General features: G+C 44.8%; 1 protein-coding gene across 1 annotated transcript in view; it reads right to left on the bottom strand.

Moving 5' to 3' along the window:
- Window positions 1-5,345: 5,345 nt before the first annotated feature.
- LOC106603485 (G protein-coupled receptor kinase 6) overlaps window positions 5,346-16,690 on the bottom strand; it is a 43,244-nt gene continuing 31,899 nt past the window's right edge. Inside the window, exons 9-16 of the mRNA XM_014197245.3 lie at window positions 16,101-16,291; window positions 15,608-15,645; window positions 14,010-14,099; window positions 13,581-13,789; window positions 13,087-13,224; window positions 12,580-12,717; window positions 10,869-11,003; window positions 5,346-8,912 (exon numbers count right to left, since the gene is read on the bottom strand). Of these exons, the coding sequence (XP_014052720.1) occupies window positions 8,862-8,912; window positions 10,869-11,003; window positions 12,580-12,717; window positions 13,087-13,224; window positions 13,581-13,789; window positions 14,010-14,099; window positions 15,608-15,645; window positions 16,101-16,291 (990 nt within the window). The 3' untranslated portion in view covers window positions 5,346-8,861. The remainder of the gene's footprint in view (window positions 8,913-10,868; window positions 11,004-12,579; window positions 12,718-13,086; window positions 13,225-13,580; window positions 13,790-14,009; window positions 14,100-15,607; window positions 15,646-16,100; window positions 16,292-16,690) is intronic.

Genomic DNA, 16,690 nt, shown 5'->3' with positions numbered 1-16,690 from the left:
GAGGGAATAAAATAAAAAATAAAAAAATCTGAATAAGGCTGTAACGTAACAAAATGTCGAAAAAGTCAAGCGGTCTGAATACTTTCCGAATGCACTGTAAATGAATATCACCCTGTAGCACTCACTCCTGAGCAAGGCAGTTAAGCCACTGTTCACCGGGCGCCAAAGACGTGGATGTCGATTAAGGCAGCCCCCCGCACCTCTCTGATTCAGAGGAGTTGGGTTAACTGTGGAAGACACATTTCAGTTCAAGGCATTCAGTTGTACAACTGACTAGTTGTGCCCCTTTTCCTTTCTATCATCATGAAGTGTTTTGAGAGGTAGTTAAGGATCATATCTCTTACATCTTACCTGATAACTTAGACCCACTGCAATTTGCATATCGCCCCAACAGATCAACGGATGAAGCAGACGCAATCGCCATCACGCTGTGCTCTGCCCTATCCCATCTGGAAAAGAGGAATACCTATCATAGTGCCCTCCAAGCTCATCACTTAGCTTGGGGCCCTGGGTCTGAACCCCACCCTGTGAAACTGGGTCCTGGACTTCCTGACGGGCCGACCCCAAGTGGTGAAGGTAGGCAACAACACCACCGCCACACTGATCCTCAACACAGGAGCCCCACAAGGGTGCGTGTACAGCCCCCTCCTGTACTCCCTGTTCACCCATGACTGTGTGGCCACACACGTCTCCAACTCAATCATCAAGTTTGCAGACGACACAACAGTGGTAGGTCTGATTACCTACAATGACGAAACATCCTATAGGGAGGAGGTGAGGGACCTGGTGGAGTGGTGCCAGGAAAATAGCCAGTCACTCAACGTCAACAAAACGAAGGAGCTGATCATGGACTTCAGTAGACAGCAGAGAGAGCACGCCCCCATCCACATTGACGGGGCCACAGTGGAGAGGGTGAAAAGCTTCAAGTTCCTCGGTGTGCACATCACTGACAACCTGAAATGGTCCATTCACACAGACAGTGTGGTGAAGAAAGGGAAAGGGGGATACCTAGTCAGTTGTACAACTGAATGCCTTCAACTGAAATGTGTCTTTGGCATTTAACCCAACCCCTCTGAATCGAAAAGGCACAATAGCGCCACTTCAACCTCAGGAGGCTGAATTTTTTTGGGCTTGGCCCCTAAGACCCTCATAAAATTCTACAGATGCTCAACTGTATCACTGCCTGGTACGGCAATTGCAATGTCCTCAACCGCAGAGCTCTCCAGAGGGTGGTGCGGTCAGCCCAACGCATCACCGGGGGCACACTGCCTGCCCTCCAGGACATCTACAGCACCCGGTGTCACAGAGAGGCAAGAAGATCATCAAGGACCTCAGCCACCCGGGCCATGGCCTGTTCAACCCGCCACCATCTAGAAGGCGGAGACAGTACAGGTGCATCAAAGCTGGGACCGAGTGACTGAAAAATAGCTTCCATCTCCAGGCCATCAGACTGTTAAATAGTCACCACTAGCCTGCCCTGAACCTTAGTCACTGTTTCTAGCCGTCTACCACCCAGTACTCTACCCTGCACTTTAGAGACTTCAGTAATGTTTGCATACTGTTTAACCCACTTCATATGTATATACTGTATACTTCTAGTCAAGGCTGATCCTATATAACTACTGCTGTACACACCTTTTCTATTCATATACTGTCTAATTCACACCATTATACACATATGCTGCATATTTATATTCCGGACTCTGACATAGCTCATTCTGATATTTCTGATAATTGTGTGTAATGTTTTGTATTGTTAGGTATTACTGCACTGTTGGAGCTAGAAACATAAGCATTTCGCTGCACCTGTGATAACATCTACAAAATATGTGTACACGACCAAGACAATTTGATTTCGGTCTATTATTGAGGGGACTGTACAAATCATCAAGGACACCCCCCCCCCCCCCCCCCACATGGATTGTGTTTTGCTAGGCTGACTTACACTGTGGCCTTAGTGGTCGGATGCAGTGTCAGGCTGAGATGAAGGAAACTCATTTCCCACATATTGAGGAGGAGTGATATTTTCATTTCACAGCAGGGGTTAACCATTATGTGTGTGGGAAATCACAGTGCTATGTGACCTAAGCCTGACTAAACATCCATAAAGTGTCCACGCAGCAAACTAGCGACACAGGATATTTCCAGTATCGTCCTATAGGGAATAGAGGAATGTGGCTTGTATGTGTGTGTCTGTGTGTGTGTGACTAACGTGACCTAGTGAGTGAGAGCAATAAAAAAAGTCACTTCCCAGTCAGAGACGCTGATCATGTGCTCACTAGCGTGACATCAAAGGCATTCTAACTGTCCATTGTGATTGGTTGTTGTGACTGAGTGTGACTGTGACACGTGGCACACGGAGGTGTAATTCAGATAGATACTATCAGTGACACAGCAGCATCAGGGAGGCCAGGACGGTGCACAATGGAAAGCATTGTGTTGTGACGTTGGGTCCTGCTCACTCTCTCTCCTCCTGGGCTTTATTCATGGGTATTTCCCTGGAAGTTGACTCAGGTAAAGTTCTAATTTCCCAGTAAATGGAGAATACCTCAGGGCACAACATGCGGTCTTCCCGAATGGCACCCTATTACCTATTTAGTGCATTACTTTTGACCAGGGCCCACAGGGTAGGGGCCACTTGGGACGCAGTCATAGAGAGTGACTCAGAAGGATAATGAAATGTAGTGTCTCTTCCATAGAAATGAAACGCTCAGTGGTTTTAGTTTCCTATTATTTATTGGTTGCAAAGAGACTTGATGCACACTAAGTAAATCACACTAAGTGATATAGTCTGAAGAAGAGTCACCACCTAGATACATAGATCTCTAAGACAATCCCTAGCCTTGCCCCATCTACATGATGGAACACTGTTGGTTTCGGCAGCCCTCCATGGCCTTGGTTAACGCACAGACACCAAATATCAGTGTGAGCCATAACCAGCTCTCTTATCACCCTGATAGGAGGGTGATAAGGAAATGTGTTTCTCATGTGTTGTTGTACCTACAATAGCAATATGGACATATCTCAATCAAAAACCCTGGATGAACGGAGATATCCGTACAACGCTGAGAGCCCGTACCGCAGCGGTCAATGTCAGTAGAACAAACTCTGATGACTCGGTGTAATACTATTGCTGCACCATCAAGAGTGTCCTGACAGGTTGCATCACGGACTGGTACAGGAATTGCTCCATCCACAACCACAAGGTCCTCCAGAGGGTGGTGAAGACAGCCCAGTACATCACTGGGACCGTGCTACCACCCATCCAGGAAGGCACGCAACATCATCAAGGACCCCACACACCCGAGCCATGAGCTGTTTTCTCCCTTATTGTAGGGCAGACGGTACTGGAGAAGTCTGATACCAACAGGCTCAGAGACCATTTCTATCTACAAGCCATCAGACTGCTGAACACTTGAACTGGACTGACCACCTGCTTGGATTCTGTGCACCTTAGCACACATGCACTCACTCAAGCACACACCCACACAGACATGGAGATATACAATACATGATCAAAAGTATGTGGACACCTGCTCGTCGAACATCCAATTCCAGTTGCAGATAGCAGATAGCACAATGCAGATTAGTGAAACATTTAAGTGTGACAAATGTGCAAAAAATTAAGAAATCAGGAAGGGGGCAAATACTTTTTCACAGCACTGTAGGTGATACAGATGAATGTGATTGAATGGAGACAAAGTTTTGAATTAAAAGGGTTTGTTCAAAAACTTTGTTCAAAGGTCTCTTTTCCTGAAGGGACCGCAGCTGTGCTCTACATCATCATAGTCATCTGCTCTAATCACTAACTGACTGACTTCACACAGAAACCTTCAACGGTTGAGAGGGGAGGAGAGTTGGGAGACAGGATAGATAGGGTGGTTCTGGTGTTATACTGTATGCTTCAGGGTTGTTGTGGAGAGAGAAATAGAGACTAAGAGAGAGAGAGAGTGATTAAGTGGATAGAGGGTCTCTCTCTCTCTCGATCTCAGCAACAGCCCAGCCTACCCTGATGATACATTCATGCCATAAAGACTGTCTGCACCGGGCCTCCTTTCAATATTAAAAAACACAAATCTATTTCAAGCATTTCTTTATTTTAAATCCCTCTTAAAGAGGGTTGCCTGGCAACGGTGGGGAGGCTGGTGAGGAGTGAGAGAGAGGAAAAAGAGAGGTGTGAGGGAGGGAGGGAGGGAGGGAGGGGCACAGATGATGGTTTGGAGAAGAGGAGAGCCAGACAGATGAAGGCTTTATCAGTACTGTATTGGTGAAAATAAGTGCTGGGACAGAGAAGCACTCTGGTAGAATAGCATGCAGTGATGTGGGAGCTACACAATACACATCATGATCCTACAGGGAGAAATAGTTCAAATGGACGGTGGGCACCAACACCTGAGCAGCCTGACACTTATAATGTCAGGTGATGCACCTGCTGCACTAATGAAGTGCAGCTTTCGCCAAATGAATTATCCCTCTAACTCTTCTCGAAAATCTGATGCCCAAAGGAATGCAGGTGCAGCGGAGGTAATTTGCAATCACGCTCTCGTGATTGGTAGCCCTACCTGAGACTCATAAGCCCAATAGCTGCCCTCGGATCAGAGGGATTTTCCTTTGATCTAATGGTTAAAACTTAATTTTGGTTCTCGAGCGAGAGCTACCGGTTACAAATCCTACCTGTTACACAGGCAACTGTCATCTACACTGAACCAAAATATAAACGAAACATGTAGTGTTGGTCCCATGTTTCATGTGCTGAAATAAAACATCCCAGAAATTGCCCATATGCACAAAAAGCGTATTACTTTCAAATTTTGTGCAGAAATGTGTTTACATCACTGTTAATGAGCATTTCTCCTTTGCCAAGATAATCCATCCACCTGACAGGTGTGGCATACCAAGAAGCTGATTAAACAGCATGATCATTACACAGGTGCACCTTGTGCTGGGGACAATACAAGGCCACTCTAAAATGTGCTGTTTTGTCATACAACAGTTCCACAGATGTCTGAAGTTTTGAGGAAGTGTGCAATTGGCATGCTGACTGCAGGAATTTCTGTCTGTAATAAAGCACTTTTGTAGGGAAAAATGTATTCTGATTGGCTGGACCTGGTTCCCCAGTGGGTGGGCTTGGCTCCCAAGTGGGTTGGCCTTTGCCCTCCCACTGGGGAACCAGGTCCAGCCATGATTGCGCCCCTGCCCAGTCGTGTGAAATCCATAGATTAGGGCCTAATGAATGTATTTGAATTGACTGATTATATGAACTGTAACTGAGTAAAATCGTTGAAATTGTTGCGTTAATATTTTTGTTCGTTTGCAAGATTGAATTACACAAGACACGCCAAAGCTAAACAAAAAAAGTTTTATTGAAGTAAAATACTTTGTTACATGGAGGTCCTGTTTGACTGGCCATGACTAATGTACATTTTCACAGGCACCTACGGAGACAGATTAGAGGCAGACAGTACGAGTTGATAGAAGGGAAAGAGAGAGAGAACAAAAGAGCTCAAACAAACAACACATCAGAGTGATACATAGCATGTACATGGCACATGTTCACATCTTCCTCATTATTATTATCATCGAGTCCACTTTCATCAATCATCATTGTCAACATATGAGGTTGATCATCATCATCATCATCATCACTATCCTCTCGGTTGCTTCCATTTGGCATGTAAACACAGTAGGACAACAGAGACCTACGTAATGGTCTCCAGTGACACACAGTACGACATTTGGCCTTGCAGAAGACAGTGTGGGAAGGCAATGGAGTCAGAGGAAGTTAACATGAATAAAGTCTCAAACCTTCCTGAGCTCAGGGAGGTATCACACATGCAACGTAACAAACGTTGTGACTTGGACTTAGATACAATAGATCAGACAAAGAATACTAAGTGCTTGATTTAATATGGTATTTAAAGGATATATGGACTTTCAGATACTTTTTTTTTTCACCTCATACTCAAACATGTTCTCCAAGTGAAGTGTAACACAAAGTGTGCCTCCAAGGTGTGAGGGCTTAGTGCAGTCTGAACATAGTTGGCAAAATGTCAAGAGTATGGCAACACACCAAAAACATTTACAGAACACAGAAAACAGTTTGGAGCGAACACATAGGTAAAAACATTGAGCACATGATAAAAAATAAATAACTGAAATAAAATGTAGAAGTATTGTACAGGTAGATAAAGATGGCAGGATAATGTTAGGAAGGAAGCACCTTACTAAAGACACGACCAGTTTGACTGCCTAGCATTAGCATAGCCTAGCATTTCAGTTCAGCACATGGTGCACCAAATAGCTTTTTACAGCTGCTGTAGCTCACCAGAAAGGCTTGTAGAATCACAGAAGGTGTGTAACACAATATAACATAAACACAGATAAATATTAAAAGCATAAGTAAATGTCCCTGAACCCTTTAAAGTCAAAGTAAGGTATGTGACACATGAACTGGACAAGGCCATGACTTAACTGTCTGGCACTAACTGCCATTTTCACTTCACAGATAGTCTTTTCACATAGGGAACAGCGCTATAGTTTTCAACTGTCATTCCAAACTTTGAACAAGCATATCTCCTGTCCCGTTTGAGCTTGAATTGTTGTTACTTATAGGCCCAAGGGGGTGCAGCATCATTCGTGGGGAAAACATGTTTACTGTTGCATTGTTTAGATTTACATTTGATTGAGTTGTCAAATAACACGAATTCAATGAGAAATCAACAAAAAATGTCACCATGTCATTGGATTTAGGTTAAAAGTTGGGTGAAAAAAAATACAGAATTCCCTGACGTTGCTGACTTCTTGCAAATCCAATCAGTTTCCACGTTGATTCAACGTCATCACAGATTTTTTTTTTTAAATTCAGTTATTGCCCAGTGGGTCTATTCCGTTCTTTACTGAGGTAAAAATTAAGTATATGTTTGGCAAATTTAACTGTTCTCATACCCACTGTCAAAACCTGTTGCTTTGTGCTCTCCTGTTGGGCTTGGAATACTAACAGAGATTTAGACATCCTCCTGATGTTCCGAGAACGTTCCTAGAACTCCCTTGTACAGTAGCACGTTCACTCATCATGACCAGGACAGAGAGTCTAGTACAGGGTTTCTCAAACTCGGTCCTGGGGATCCCAAGGCATTCTCGTTTTGGTTTTTGCCCTTACACTACACAGCTGATTCAAATAATCAACTAATCATCAAGCTTTGATTATTTGAATCAGCTGTGTTGTGTTAGGGCAAAAACCAAAACATGCAACCCCGCGGGTCCCCAGGACAGAGTTTGTGAAACACTGGTCTAGTGGTTATGGTAAAATATGGACACACAAAACATCAGTGCATTGCAAGAAGAAAGTGTCAGAGGTGTGACGTGGATGCAGACAGACAGAGAGGCCCTCCCTCCTCTCTCAATGTGTAAGCCTGGCTCAGGAGCACATTGTAAAGACAAATCATAATAATCAGACTAGAAGTCCTGCTCTAGTATCACGGTGGAGCTGTTGTTGTTGTGGTTTTAACTTTACACCGGGTAAAAAAAAGTCATATTGCTAAATAAACAAAAGTAGCATAACTTTACACGGTACAGTACGGTATTGACTGGAATGTAGGCAAGTTCATCTGAGAATCACACACAATAAAACACAATTCAATGAGAGATGGGGATGGTAAGAGGAGTTTTGGAAGTCTCTTTCACTTCCGTTGGGAGTGCCGAGGTTGCCATGGAGATGGCTTAACCTCTCCGTAACCCCTCCCTTCCCCTTTGACCCCTCTTCCTCAGTCTGATAGAGTCTCTGGTAAGGAGGGTTCAGCGGGGGATACCATAGTCCCATAGTCTGTCAAGGAGCTCAGTCCTTTTATAGTCCAACATCCACAAGGAGAATCCCACTGAGTTACATAATGCACAGACACACATCAGCATGGCAAAGGAACACATGAGGTACAACAGCGGCAGAAGAGACAGGAGAGAGAGAGAGAGAGAGGCAGCATGGTCTGAAGCACCTTGAATGGGAAGGACTTAATTATTCAAATATTTTGAGGATAAAAGACAAACCAGTTTGGTCATGAGTGCACCGCTAAATTAAACTCAGGAGCTCTGTGACAAAAGTGTAGCAATCTAGAGGATGCCATGGTAGAGGAAACTCCAAGGCCATTCTCGGCTATCCACGTGTTACGAAAAGGTCCCTTTTGGCATTTGAATTAGTGTACTAGAAAATTCCCTTCTCTAGCTCATAATGTGGTTGGGAACTAACATGCTTTTTACCTAAACCATGATTCTTAGGAAGACACATATAGGACTTTAGAGGTCACATATATGATACACTTGTTTGCACTTGTGCACTTACATATGCATCGTTCAGTCATATCTATTTGGCTTACATCAAATGTCCCTAGATAGAATGTACATATCACCTCATACTAAGAGTTCCCCTCAGTCTTCAATTTCCTTTTAAGCCTACACTTCACACAAATATCCTAATTTGATTGTCTAGAATTGCACGAAGTAAATATTAATAATATATATTTTGAATATACATTTCAAATAAAATAAAAATTGTTAGCAATCTGAGCCCCGTCGACACTTTTTATAAGACAAAGAAAAGGAGAAAGAAAAAGAAAAGTGTCTTGCGATATTGGCTGAGAACATCATCAACAGATGAGGTGGGGGGTTGACAGTATGGTCACAGCTGTTGTTGCCATGCATGAAAATGTGGACGGATTCTGAATCATGATTACATTTAAATAACATGGACTTTATGGCTATATATTGAAAATATACATTCCAATATTTATATAGAACTATCTTAAAAATACAAATGTGCAAAATTTGTAAACAAATTAGATCCTCGGTGAGGCTGGGAGGAGGGTGCTCAGTCACAGCCTGGTGGGCTCCTCATCACTGTCGCTGCAGTTCCCACAGCAGTCCTGACAGAGGGCGACAGAGAGCAGGCAATTATCAGGAGGCCCAAAGAGAAGTTTACAGGACAAGTATTGATAAGGAAACAGGAAACCATTATGTAAGCTTCAGGAGCATGATCTGACAATTCATCTCGATGGTTGTACAGTCGTCTCAAATAAAACTGTTACTCTGGACCCGAATCACTCTTGACGAACATATCAAGAATATTTCCATATTCCTAACATTGCAAAAATCTGAAACTTTTTGTCCAAAAATAATGCAGAAAAGCTAAGCCATGCTTCTGTCACTTATAGATTAGACTACTGCAATGCTCTACTCTCCGGGCTACCCGGATAAAGCACTAAATAAACTTCAGTTAGTGCTAAACACGGATGCTAGAATCTTGACTAGAACCAAACATTAGCTCATAATACTCCAGTGCTAGCCTCTCTACACTGGCTTCCTGTTAAGGCTAGGGCTGATTTCAAGGTTTTACTGCTAACCTACAAAGCATTACATGGACTTGCTCCTACCCATCTCTCCAATTTGGTCCTGCCGTACATACCTACACGTACGCTACGGTCACAAGACGCAGGCCTCATTGTCCCTAGAATATCTAAGCAATCAGCTGAAGGCAGGGTTTTCTCCTATAGAGCTCAGTTGTTATGGAATGATCTGCCTATCCATGTGAGAAACGCAGACTCGTTCTCGACCTTTAAGTCTTTACTGAATACTCATCTCTTCAGTAGGTCCTATGATTGAGTGTAATCTGTCCCAGGTGTGCAAAGGTGAACGGCAAGGCTCTGGAGTGACGAACCGCCCTGCTGTCTCTGCCTTGCTGGCTCCCCTCTCTCCACAGGGATTCTCTGCCTCTGACCTATTACGGGGGCTGAGTCACTGGCTTACTAGTGCTCTTCCATGCCGTTCCTAGGAGTGGTGCATCACGTCGTGCCAGGCTTTTTTCGCTATACTCGACTTGAGTGGTTGAGTCACTGACGTGATCTTCCCGTCGGGTTTTGCGCCCCCTCGGGCTCGTGCGGAGATCTTCGTGGGCTACACTCAGCCTTGTCTCAGGGTAATAAGTTGGTGATCTGTTGATATCCCTTTATTGGTGTGGGGGCTGTACTTCGGCAAAGTTGGTGGAGTTATATCCTGCCTGGTTGGCCTTGTCCGAAGGTATCGTCGGACAGGGACACAGTGTCCCCAGAACCCGCCTGTCTCAGCCTCCAGTATCTATGCTGCAATAGCCTATGTGCCGGGGGGCTAGGGTCAGTACGTCTTATATGGTGAAATTCTCCTGTCTTATCTGGTGTCCTGTGTGAATGTATGTACGCGCTCTCGCTCTCTCCCTCTTCTCTTCTGCTCCCCCCCCACCCCCAACCCCCACCCCAACTGACATTTACTCCTGAGGTGCTGACCTGTTGCACCCTCTACAACCACTGTGATTATTATTTGACCCTGCTGGTCATCTATGAATGTTTGAACGTCTTGAAGAATGATCTGGCCTTAAATGGCCGTGTTCTGTTATAATCTCCACCCGGCACAGCCAGAAGAGGACTGGCCACCCCTCATAGCCTGGTTCCTCTAGGTTTCTTCCTAGGTTCCTGCCTTTCTAGGGAGTTTTTCCTAGCCACCATGCTTCTACATCTGCATTGCTTGCTGTTTGGGGTTTTAGGTTGAGTTTCTGTATAAGCACTTTGTGACATCTGCTGATGTAAAAAGGGCTATATTTGACATGATGTACTACAGTACCCATACTGCTCGTTGTGAGATCTTACACAGAGCATTATGGGTGATGTAGTACATCATGCTACAATAGGTGCATTCTGGCTTATCAAAAAATCCCCATAGTCAATAAGAATCCATACACCTACAGCCCAAAACATACAGAGACCTAACAAATCAAGTATAACATATAATGTAGAATCGATGACACACACACAACACTGAGGTTTTAGGTTTAATAAGGTTGAGGATCTAACCTGTCTCCCAAAAAGCCTCTGTAGCAGCCCCTGTTTAGGAGCAGGCGAGGGCAGTCCTCTCCAGTCCAGGTCCGGGGGAACTGTCCCGTCCGTATGAAACACGTTGAGCTCCTGAAAGCACTCTGACTCAATCATCTGGAACCAGAAAAAACAATCCGATCACAACCTCAAACCCCAAATCCATAGTTTAACAGCTTCACTGATAAAGGGACATGTCAGGGTAAATAACAGCTTCACTGATAAAGGGACATGTCAGGGTAAATAACAGCTTCACTGATAAAGGGACATGTCAGGGTAAATAACAGCTTCACTGATAAAGGGACATGTCAGGGTAAATAACAGCTTCACTGATAAAGGGACATGTCAGGATAAATAACAGCTTCACTGATAAAGGGACATGTCAGGGTAAATAACAGCTTCACTGATAAAGGGACATGTCAGGGTAAATAACAGCTTCACTGATAAAGGGACATGTCAGGGTAAATAACAGCTTCACTGATAAAGGGACATGTCAGGATAAATAACAGCTTCACTGATAAAGGGACATGTCAGTGTAAATAACAGCTTCACTGATAAAGGGACATGTCAGGGTAAATAACAGCTTCACTGATAAAGGGACATGTCAGGGTAAATAACAGCTTCACTGATAAAGGGACATGTCAGGGTAAATAACAGCTTCACTGATAAAGGGACATGTCAGGGTAAATAACAGCTTCACTGATAAAGGGACATGTCAGGGTAAATAACAGCTTCACTGATAAAGGGACATGTCAGGGTAAATAACAGCTTCACTGATAAAGGGACATGTCAGTGTAAATAACAGCTTCACTGATAAAGGGACATGTCAGGGTAAAAGACTTTGAGACGGCGTACTAAACGGCACCCTATTACCTACATAGTGCACTACTTGGGCCCTGGTAAAAAGTACTGGACTACATAGGGAATAGGGTGCTTTTTGGGACGCACCCTGAGTGTCTTTTGCCAGGATATTGATCAGAACATCAGTATGATGAAAGTGAAGGCCATCTTGATAGGAAGGGGAAGAGAAAGCACTAAAATAGGAGTCATTTGGCCAGTGTCTCTGTTGGCCATAGCTGATGGCAAAATAACTGACTGACACTCTTTGTCTTTGAAATGACTCATAGTAAATGTGGTGTTTTAAAACGGGCTGATGTTAAATCTAACCACATCAGTGATTCAGAAGACTTAATATGATACTTTCTAAGGTTGTGTCCCAAATGGCAGCCTATTCCCTATACAGTGCACTACTTTTAACCATAGCCATGTGTCTTCTTGGTGCCAAAGCAGCTGTTTTGATACAAATCACAAGTTGCTTTTATAACCCACTGCTATCTCAATTGGCCCGGTGTCCGTCTGTCTGTCTGAACTGCTACAGACAGTAGCCTGCAGTATTCTCTGGACTACGACCCCATTAGCCTACAAAAACATATTTTCTGACCTCCTTAGTAAATATGGGTCTGTGTGGCTTGACCTAGTGCTTCTATATTGGGCCTTTCCTAAATATTGCTCATTTGTATACCTGGGGGATAGTGTCTAGCGTCTGCATACTGAGTGTCTTCATATTGCATGAGACAAGTTACAATTAATTTACTGGTCCAGAACGTTACGTGATGTGAAACAGGTTCATAGATGAAAAGATTGAGTACAGGTTGCTTCCTTTTGGTGCGTGTGTTATTGTGTGACCTCTGACCTCCATTTGCCAGGGGATGGACACGCTGCCTGTGGACACTTTACAGTAGAATGAGTCATCTTTGGGCTCCAACTCTACCCCCTTGACCGTGGAGAACTGCTCGATGTCCAGCACGTCCTTACAGTAAATGGCCTGGGGCTGGGGAAGCAAACAACAATGTATGTCTGCTGTACATCCTGTGTTGCATGCACTGTACATTTATGTAATCATGTGCTTGTGCTCTGACAATGCCTTCTTAACTACTCTCGAGGGGATTAATAAGGACATATGGCATATAAACACATCCGTGCACATACACTATAACATTAACAAGTGGAGGCAGCTGATTCAACCCATACGAGAAGACTACCATAGAAAGACCAACACGCTAGGTGTTTCATGTCATGGCAGTGTCACTACACAGTGATATTCTTGGATGTGTCACTCTTGGAATCTATCCAAATGATGCATTAGGGATGATGACATCTGTACAGTAAACAGATTGGGTCACGCAGTGTGTTTCCTTACATCAGGGGTGAAGGGGGCCTTCAGCCTGCCAGCTTTCAGCCTCTTGAAGTTGATGGATCGGAAGATGGGGTGGGCCTTCACCTCCGTAGCCCCCTCCCCCTGGCAGCCCAGCCTCTCACTGGGCTCTTTGGCCAGCAGCTGGGCAGAGACATGAGAGAGTGACAGCAGTGTTACTAAGCAACAAAGTAAATATGTTATGCTGTTATACTGTTGAATTATGCACTGATCTGCTGTATGTGTTTGGAGTTAGTTTTAAAATCATGACAGACAACCTTTTTGCTTATGATATTACAAGCCATAGAAAACCTGAATAAAAGCGTCCTTCATGCATGTACGTCATGAATGCAAATCTCTTGAAAACATGATGCTGCCTTCACAAATAAATTATTACCCTAAAGATATATTTTGATATGCAAAGCAAATGCCTGTGCCAACCAACAACAAAGCATGATCCCATGTTGTTGACAATATGAGGAGGTACTATAGTCAGGTACCATTTTGCAGAGGGACTTGGCGTCCTCTGAGAACTTGTCTGAGTACTCCTCCTCCACGTCTCTGACCAGCCTCTCTACGTCCTCACGTTTGATCTTCTTCTTGCGCTGCTGGAAGGGAGACTGGCCCTCGATCATCTCATACAGCAGACAGCCCAGCGCCCACCAGTCTGGGCTGAATGTGTAGCGCTCATTCTTCACCACCTCTGGAGCTGACACACACACACACACACACACACACACACACACACACACACACACACACACACACACACACACACACACACACACACACACACACACCCAGAGACATGATTACAAATAATGAAAGTACCATTTACATTTGTACTGTTCATTATACAGTAGTACAGTAACAGTATTTGAAAAAAAGTGTTGAATATCTTTTGCTGAATGGTGTTGAATGGTGCTTACCCATGTACCCTACAGTGCCCACCCGACCCTTGATGGTCTCTTCCTCGGGAACGTGGACTGCCAAGCCCAGGTCTGATATCCGGATATGACCTAAAGGAACACGGCACAACACACACTGTTACAGTACACCACCACCTAATGTTACAGTACACCACCACCTAATGCTGAAACACTTAACCTCATGTCATATCACATGCTATCCCCACAAAAGATGCATCTCAATCGAGATATCCGAATATGACATGAAACAACATACATACAGTATCACAGACACATTACATATAACACACCTCAACGCTGTGACACTTAACCTTATGTCATATGACATGCTATCCCCACAGATTATGCATATCAATGGATATGGCCAATCACGATGCAACAAAACAAGACATACAGTATTACATATAACACACCTCAACGCTGTGACATTCAACCATACGTCATATAACATGCCATCTCCAGTCTGGAGTCTGGACCACAGACTATGTATATCAGGGCATCCTTGAGTAAAGCAGATCTTATGAAAGCCATGTACCTTGGAAACCTTATGTTGTTTGCTAAAGAGCACTACTCAGTGGCCGCAGGTTTCACTGACAACCTTGAAAGAAAGCAGGAGCCCTCCGGTCTTGAGAGGTCTTTTGATAGACAATGTACTCCCTCTATTGGTGAATTACAGAACGACAGCCTCGGTTCACACATGCAGTAAGGCAGTAGTTACTGTACCAACTCTGGTTGCAGAGAGCTATAGTGTGTGTAGGCTTTTGTTCCGGCCCATCACTAACACACCTGATATATTATTAAATTAATCATCAAGAACTTGATTAGTTTAATCAAGTGTTTTAAAGTAGTGCTCGGCTGGACCAATAGCATTGTTCCAGGACCATGGGGTGGTCTCCAGGACCAGGGGTGGTCTCTAGGACCAGGGATGGTCTCCAGGACCATGTGGTGGTCTCCAGGACCAGGGATGGTCTCCAGGACCAGGGGGTGGTCTCCAGGACCATGGGGTGGTCTCCAGGACCAGGGATGGTCTCCAGGACCAGGGGTGGTCTCCAGGACCAGGGATGGTCTCCAGGACCATGGGGTGGTCTCCAGGACCAGGGATGGTCTCCAGGTCCATGGGGTGGTCTCCAGGACCAGGGGTGGTCTCCAGGACCAGGGATGGTCTCCAGGACCATGGGGTGGTCTCCAGGACCAGGGATGGTCTCCAGGACCAGGGGTGGTCTTCAGGACCAGGGATGGTCTCCAGGACCATGGGGTGGTCTCCAGGACCAGGGATGGTCTCCAGGACCAGGGATGGTCTCCAGGACCATGTGGTGGTCTCCAGGACCATGGGGTGGTCTCCAGGACCATGTGGTGGTCTCCAGGACCAGGGATGGTCTCCAGGACCATGGGGTGGTCTCCAGGACCAGGGGTGGTCTCCAGGACCATGGGGTGGTCTCCAGGACCATGGGGTGGTCTCCAGGACCAGGGATGGTCTCCAGGACCATGGGGTGGTCTCCAGGACCAGGGGTGGTCTCCAGGACCAGGGATGGTCCATAAAACATTTATTTACTTGTATAGTGGGCATTCATATTATTTCCATCTCTATTTTTACTCACCATGGTCATCCAATAGTATGTTTTCAGGCTTCAGGTCCCTGGACAAAAGACAGCAATACCAGGAGTTATAAAACCAATAACTAACTTCTATCTCTTCCATCAGCCTTGTGAGCAGCTGACAGACAGATTTACAAAACTTTGAAAGCTCTCAGCTCTTTGTCTTCCTTTGTCTCTCTTTCTCTCTCCCAACGTCTTGCCATCTATCGTTCTCCCAATTTCTCACTCCCTCCTATCTATCTCTCTCTCCATCCACTCTTGTAAGCTGATAGTTGTGTAAACACTAAATATGTTCCATAAAGTTCCTGTAGCCTTGTATGCAGGAAGTCGAGTACCCGCTGAACCATTCTATCAGAACAGCCTTGTGTGTGTGTGTGTGTGTGTGTGTGTGTGTGTGTGTGTGTGTGTGTGTGTGTGTGTGTGTGTGTGTGTGTGTGTGTGTATTTCCGTGTGCGTGTCTGTTCCTGTGTTTGAGTGTGCCTGTGTGTAGCCTCACCTGTAGACGATCCTCTCTTTGTGCAGGTCCTCCAGGCCACAGGCCAGCTCTGCAGAGTAGAACACAGCCCTCTTCTCCTCAAAGCCGGCCTCTCCCATGTGGTAGATGTGGAACTTGAGGTCTCCCCCGTTCATCAGAGTCAGCACTAGACACAGAGCATCCTTTGTCTCATACGCGTACGCTAGACTCACCTTCAAGACACACAGACAACATGGTCGTATTCATTAGGCACCAAACAGATGAAAACAAAACAAAACTGACTAAAATGTGGAAGGATTACCTGAACTTGTTCAATAAGAAGTGTTTTTTTTGTATTTTGTTGCAGAACGTTTTGCTCATTCTGCTATGGTGTGCCCTAATGAATAGGACACTTGGCTAAGAGACCAGTTTGAAAATCATATTTCTACTACTGTAAATTCCGGACTATAAGCCGCAACTTTTTTCCCAGGCTTTGAACCTCGCGGCTTAAACAATGACGCGGCTAATATATGGATTTTTCCCGCTTTACATTTTGTTTTCTAAAAAAAAAACACATTCTGTGACGTGCTCAGTTTTTTGGCGGCATGAAGCTTTCATTAGACCAATGAAAT

The sequence above is a fragment of the Salmo salar genome, chromosome 04 (genome assembly GCF_965601325.2).
Source record: "Salmo salar chromosome 04, fSalSal1, whole genome shotgun sequence".
Lineage (NCBI taxonomy): Eukaryota > Metazoa > Chordata > Actinopteri > Salmoniformes > Salmonidae > Salmo > Salmo salar.
This window is presented reverse-complemented; position numbering and strand designations above follow the sequence as displayed.